Below are 7,500 nucleotides of genomic sequence, written 5' to 3' on the forward strand. Positions count from 1 at the left end.
AAATCATTCACTGCTATATTCCCAACAGACGTAACTTGCATGTAGCATATTTTGTTGTTCTTTTTTTAAACTTTTTGAGGTGTTTTACAGTATTTCCTCTTCATTGCTAGACGTGTTGACATCGCCATCGGTCGAATGTGAAGCATGTGACAAAAACGTCACCTCTTGAGATGAAAATATTGTTACGCCAAGCAAGAAAGTCTCGACTTTAAACACTAATTTAAAAATTTTGCCTGCATGTGAAGTGGGGAACTTTTTTTTCTCGTTGAAAACCAAAATATATTTTTTAAGAACCAAAATGATTTAGTGCTCAGACATGGAACGAGATGAAACGAAAAACGGGTTCACCTTATGGCCTATTCTGGCACAACAAACGTTGATGAAAAATTCTATATTATTTTTCCAAATTTAATTCAATAGAAAAAAAAAGACTTTGAATAATTTATTGAAAAGGCAAAGGGAATACAATTATTATTATAAAACTTTATTTTGTGTAATCTTCAAAGTGTAACCATCTTCCAAATGATCAGTAAATTACAACATGAGGTCTATTCACCAGGAAGGGATAAGGTCTTCACACGCATGCACGCACGCACACACATACACGCGTACCAATACAAGAAAATGTTTGCTTAAAGAGTAAGAAAATACCTTCCCAGACCAAAGCTTCTTCACCGCAGTTATGAGGCATTGGCCTATCAATATATGGCATTATATACACCACACTATTTAAAGTGTATGCATGTTGTTCAGTGTATATGTTTTATAGTAACATCACATAAGAACAGTTTCCACAACCAGCATCCCTGTTCAATTTAAGTTTGTTATCAACACACAAAACCAGCAAGAGCAATTATCTGCAGAGTCTAATAATCTTATTATCATGAGATGTAAAAAAAAGATAGGAGATTTTGAGGAAGTTATAATTTTCGTAGTGTATGGCCATGTCAGGGCTGTGTGGTACAGTGTTGCTCCGCTGCATTCGTCCTTTACATCTGATCTCGGAGTTTGGCCAACCTTTGAGAAAGTTCATCCTGTAGACAAGAATAAAAAAAGACAATCGTTGGTGGAGATGTAGGAAAAAAAATAGTTTGAAGAAAAGATGTACTATATATATCTGACAGAATAATAGGGACACAAAAAACAAAAAGTAAATTAGTTACAAGAATAAAAGATGCTTTTGTAAAAAAAAAACAATAAAAAAGAAGAAATACCAAACAGGTGTTATGCCAAATATAAGAACCGAATACAAGACAATCATATTTTCAATATCAGTGTAATAAAAATATGGTAAATGGAATGATAAAAATGATACCATATGTCTGAAAGGCTGAAAAGTTGTTTAATGAGTTGACTTAGCTTCATTGATCACCATTATCTTAAATTAAGACACAATAACCCCTCACCCCTATTGTTTGCTAACTTGTTAACAACCTTATAGACACTTTATGGTAGGTTGCAGCTGCATCTCTCCAGGTTGCTGGTGTGCATGACTGACAGGAAGAAATTGTCTGGCTATTTTTGGAGAAGTTATTTGGTAACAACTGTATGTTTACATGTGCAGAAACCTCAAGACCCAGAATATAAGACAAATTCTCTTGTTCAGACTTTTTCTTATATTTTGGTCAATGTAGGATTATAAGAATACACATATGCAACTTTAAAAAAAAGTAGTGCCTCGCTTCATACCGCTTTAAATGTCGCGGTTACACCACAGCCGATTCTTTTATTTTTAAAGCACGTCAAATGTTTTTTGGCCTAAATAAAGTGTTAAATTATGTTTTATTTATAAATATTCACCAAACATGCCTTCTGTTTTTGGGTTAAAGGCGAATACTGCTAAATAACAACACAGTGCTACAACAACACAGCGCTAATTCTGCATCCACTAATCTTCACCGCGACAATCTTAAGTCATCCAACATTTTGGCTTAACAACTTTTTGATTGACTTTAACTCCTACCTCATCAATAACACATCTCCACATTGGTGAGCCTTTGACGGAAGCTATGTTGAACGAATACAGCTAGGAGTACCATCAGACATTCGGCGCGGCGCAACAGTCTCACTGAGACTGCTATGAACTACCAGCTAACAACAACTCTCCCGTCCAAAGGCAAAACCCAGTAACTCAGTTTTGGTCAAAACTGAGCTGATAATAATTTTGGAGTTCCTAGGTGATATCCTTTACATTAGTGTATGCTATATTGTAATTTGTTCCGTAAGTAAGCTGTTACGTGCATGGCAGGACCTAGCAACTACCACATAACCGCGTAGATACAACAGAAAAACCTAGTATCTCAAGGGACCAATCGGAGATTCTTTGTCAGTCGCCTTATTGTCTTTAATGAGACATTTGCACGAATGGGGGCCGACGGTCAACCTGATTATGTGATATTATGGCACGAGGGGATATTTGGAAGATTGGCCCAGGACGTTGCAAGCACCTTCATTAAACGTATTGTTCTTGATTCTTCCCCTTGCATACTCTTTTGGGCAGATAACTGTGGAGGTCAAAATAAAAACTGGACGCTGTACACGGCTCTTGCCCAATGTTTAAACGCAGAATGGGGCCCACCCGAGATTGTTATAAAATATCTTGAGAAAGGGCACACGTTCATGATAGCAGATTCTATCCATGGCTCAATCGGAAAGAAAATGAAAGCTCAAGAAAACATCTATATGTTTGATGACTTTGTAGATCTTTGTAAGACAGCATCAAGATAGATTGGTTTTCCTTTGTTTTCTCAAAATCAGCTAGAAGTGAGTTACTAGGTTTTGCTTTTGGACGGGAGAACTGTACGGCCAAAGAGGAGATGAACTGTGTTTTAATGCCTTTCATCTTTCACATCAATAACGCAACTTTGGCTTGAGCGAGGTGGAATGCCAATGCAGACACCCAATGATAACCCGGGATGCTAATATCAAAGCTAACTCGAGACTACACTTTCATCTTGGGTGAAACAAGTGTCAAGGTGACTGTGTGTGTTATTTCATGTTTAGAGAGCTTTAACAATGTTAAAAATGTAGTTAAACGGTTGTGAACTGTTTTTGTGCTCTAACTATGAACATAGGCTGACCATATTCTGAAATCCCAAAAAGAGAACACATATATCCGTGCCAAAGTGGGCAGCACGCCAAGGCCGGGACTGGGTGAACATTTGCCAATGATGCTTGAACTTGCTTTATAAAAATTGTATTTATTTAAATAAAGCATTTTTTCTCCTATGTTGACAGCAGTGTTGGCGCTGGGAATTTTCAAAATGGGGTACCATGGGCCCCACCAAGTCATAAAAATGGGGTCCCACAGTAAATTTTTGGGGTCCCACTTTTTGTAAGCGTTTGGAAAAAAAATGATAAACATATGCATTGTCCTGTTATATCTCACATTATATACTGTGTTTTGGAAAAAGGTTGTCATAAACGTTACTTAATTCCTTAAAATAAATAATATAAAATGAAGACAAATTTGTACCATATGCATATGTAAACGTATTCAGTAATAAACATTCATTCACTTTCTTCTTTTCTTCATGGATCTAAACTTTACCGCTGCTGGTAGTTTTTTCTATATTTTGATTTAATAAGTTGTAGGTGATCCTCTCTGAGCTGCCACCTTATCGTGGTAGAGGAGTTTGCGTGTCCCAATGATCCTAGGAGCTATGTTGTCCGGGGGCTTCATACCCCCTGGTAGGGTCTCCCAAGACAAACAGGTCCTAGGGGATTGATCAAACAAAGAGCAGCTCGAAGACTTGTATGGATATACAGCAAAATGGACTCAGATTTCCCTCGCCCAGACGCGGGTCACCGGGGCCCCGCTCTGGAGCCAGGCCCGGAGTTGTGGCACGATAGCGAGCGCCTGGTGGCCGGGCCTGTCCCCATGGGGCCCGGCCGGGCACAGCCCGAAGAGGCAACGAGGGTTATCCCTCCAATGGGCTCACCACTCATAGGCAGAGGTGGGTAGTAACGCGCTACATTTACTCCGTTACATCTACTTGTGTAACTTTTGGGATTAATTGTACTTCTAAGAGTAGTTTTTTTGCAACATATATTTACTTTTACTTGAGTATATTTATAGAGAAGAAACACTACTTTTACTCCGCTCCATTTAACTACATTCAGCTCGCTACTCGCTATTTTTTTTTTATTGATCTGTTAATGTTTGTTTTGGTTTTTCAGACAGACCTTCAAAGTAGGATCCATCACATGCCTGCGTTTCACCAATCACATGCAGTCACTGGTGACGTTGGACAAATCAAACAGAGCCAGGCGGTCACATGACCGTCACACGTAGAACCCGACTTAAAAAAGTTGAAAAACTTATTGTGGTGTTACCATTTAGTGGTCAATTGTACGGAATATGTACTGTACTGTGAAATCTACTAATAAAAGTTTCAATCAATCAATGATAAATGAGTTGTTCTTGTATAGCGCTTTTCTACCTTCAAGGTACTCAAAGCACTTTGACACTACTTCCACATTTACCCATTCACACACACATTTACACACTGATGTAGGGAGCTGCCATGCAAGGCGCTAACCAGCACCCATCAGGAGCAAGGGTGAAGTGTCTTGCTCAGGACACAACGGACGTGACGAGGTTGGTACTAGGTGGTGATTGAACCAGGGACCCTCGGGTTGCGCACGGCCACTCCCCCACAGCGCCACGCCGTCGCCAATCAAAAGTGTAAAGGAAAAAAGACACTTTTTATTTCAACCGTACTTCCAGTCAAAAGCCTAAAGACTGTTTGCACAGTTCCTGTCTTCACAATAAAAGTGCCGCTCCATCGCGCCTGCGCTAACAAAATAAAAGTCTCAGAGAGCCAGCGCAAACAAGCTAGCAAGCTACGGCGTTTTTATTGTAAATGTATTTATTGTAAAGTGTAAAAAAAACGAATATGAAAACTGGACAAATAGGATGCCAAAAACCAACGACTTTCATGTGGTATTAGACAGAAAGGAGGAACTTTTTTTCTCCTCCTATTGAAAATGTGGACGTTATCAGCACTACTGTCTGATTCCAATCAATGTAAGTCATCGGAATCAGGTAATACACCAACTTATATGCTTGTCTTCTTGAAAAATAGGAATCTATATGTTAAACATGCATGTATATTCATTAAAACACCTTTAACATGTGAACAAAAACGGCAAAATAAATATATATATATCATATACTGTATATATATATAGATAGATAGATAGATAGATAGATAGATAGATAGATAGATAGATAGATAGATAATACTTTATTGATTCCTTCAGGAGAGTTCCTTCAGGAAAATTAAAATTCCAGCAGCAGTGTAAAGAGTTCAGATCAATTTAAAAATATGCAGTTATTCTTGTAGTAGTTTACCTTTTTACAGTGGCCCTAATACTCTTACGCATTATGTCAGTTTTTGTTGTCTTTCTTTTTTATTTTAGACTGAATGCACTTTTTTGTAAACAACAGACTATCAGTTAAAACTTTACCTGTTCTGCTGAGGCCACGCTGGTACCGACTGATCCCGTCTGTCCCTGAGGGAGCTCCATGTTCAGATCCAACCTTAACAAAAGTGCATCAAGGTCAATTCGAATGCTAATGACGTCATTTGTGTCGGTTTGATTATTTTCCAAATAACGTTCGTTACCCTGCTTCATCGGCCATTTCATGCAGCAACGAATCCACTTGGTTCTGAAGCACACGTTAGACACACAGTGTTTGCTATTGTCTCTTAAATCGTGGAAAAAGTGCAGTGGGTACCTGTGGAGTGGTCAGTGTTGTCGAGCTGCTCATTGTGTCTTCCATCTGGGCTGTCTGGACATCCAGTGTCTCAAACTGGTGCTCAAACTTGTCCATCAAAGCAGAAATCTGCAAAAAAGAAGGAAGCGTTAAGTGGTGCTATACAACCAAAATATTTAACACCTCTCAGTATAATGTAGTGCAGTTCTATGCCATCACAAACAACAATTACAAAAAAATATGTACATAAATTGTAATGTTAATTTAATAACACCCTTCTGAGTGGCATTGTCCTTGTAAAGGCATGCAAATGTGATTGTTTCGAAAATAAACACGTAAAAAAACTCTACCTTCTCCAGATTCATGGACTTCAGAGTAACATCCATGCCTTTTACCACTCCAGCCATAGATTTTGTCACCTGAGAAACAGCACATGGTTACCATAGCGAAACAGACAAGTAAGTGTGCATACAGGATAGAACATTTAAATTTAACATTACAATGATACTTCACCGCTAGAGGCAAGTTCTTATTAATCTGGGGACGTTCCGACCAGTGTTTTATGTTGCCGATTCCAATAATTCATGACTGAGATTGGCGACACCATTTACATGTATTTTTCAATGTATTTATGGTAAGTGCTGTACACAGTCCAACAAATTTTTTTGTAGTTCCTCATTTTACATTATTACATTCAATTATTGAAGAAAAACAAAGTCAATAACTAAAGAAAAACAAAAACTATTATCTACTACTTTTTGCCCTCAAAGTGCTCTTGAGGGTACTTTTTCTAAATTTGTAAACATGAACAATACAACATTTTTTGGGGGAGAAATTTCAAATATCGACCTAATCACTAGTATAAATCATATACTAATACTACCCTTGGCATCGACACCACAGATTTATGAATCGATCTGTCGCCCTCTTAAGTGTTGTGTACTTAAGGTGACAACACCGACACACCAACAGTTGTTATATTATCCTTCTTCTAAACTCTTATTAATCTACTTGTTCATTTCTCGATAATATTTGCTCCCTTTTTTCTGTAACATGGTTACATTTACAATTACTACTTGGCATTGGATAGAATAACACACTTGTAGTATCCGTAGTGCTTGTGCTGAACGTTGCTGTAGGTGTGTTTGAGATATTAATGAATTGTTTTACTATTTTAAGGAGACTTTTAATGATTGTTTTTGTTATTGTGTATTGTTTGCTGCTGGCGATCTACATCTTGCCCAGGTACTACGGTTGGAAACAAACTTTGTAGCTAAAACTGGTACATTTACAGAAATTTTGATTAATGTGCATTGTCCCTGTCCAAACAAAGGAAGAAAAGAAGAATAAGTGCTAACATTAATAACACTTAAACAGTGTTACAACCAAATGTAACCAGATAGATAAGATAGATTGATAGTACTTTATTGATTCCGTCAGGAGAGTTAACTCAGGAAAATAAAAATTCCAGCAGGAGTGTACGGACTTGAGATCAATTTAAAAAGTAAAAAGTAAATAATGGGGGTATAAATGGAAACAAAATAGAAAAATATTACAATAAGAATAAAAAGCAGCAATGGGAATAAAAATATAAAAGTAAAATAAAAATATAACAAGAGAAACTAGGCAGTAGTGACCAAGTTATGAAAAAGTATTGCAACCCTAACCAGCTAATAACAGTAAATTTGCAAGTATATTAATAATAGTTTTGAGAAAAGAATACAACTGGAAATTATACAATGTGTGACTGCATATGTCAGCAGCAAAATCAGAAGCCT

General features: G+C 37.4%; 1 protein-coding gene across 1 annotated transcript in view; it reads right to left on the bottom strand.

Moving 5' to 3' along the window:
* Nucleotides 1-468: 468 nt before the first annotated feature.
* Nucleotides 469-7,500, bottom strand: part of LOC133550891 (charged multivesicular body protein 1b) — an 8,256-nt gene continuing 1,224 nt past the window's right edge. The window contains exons 4-8 of the mRNA XM_061897014.1: nucleotides 6,073-6,141; nucleotides 5,744-5,851; nucleotides 5,631-5,674; nucleotides 5,473-5,545; nucleotides 469-1,034 (exon numbers count right to left, since the gene is read on the bottom strand). Coding sequence (XP_061752998.1) covers nucleotides 990-1,034; nucleotides 5,473-5,545; nucleotides 5,631-5,674; nucleotides 5,744-5,851; nucleotides 6,073-6,141 — 339 coding nt within the window. The 3' untranslated portion in view covers nucleotides 469-989. The remainder of the gene's footprint in view (nucleotides 1,035-5,472; nucleotides 5,546-5,630; nucleotides 5,675-5,743; nucleotides 5,852-6,072; nucleotides 6,142-7,500) is intronic.

The sequence above is a fragment of the Nerophis ophidion genome, linkage group LG04, assembly GCF_033978795.1.
Source record: "Nerophis ophidion isolate RoL-2023_Sa linkage group LG04, RoL_Noph_v1.0, whole genome shotgun sequence".
Lineage (NCBI taxonomy): Eukaryota > Metazoa > Chordata > Actinopteri > Syngnathiformes > Syngnathidae > Nerophis > Nerophis ophidion.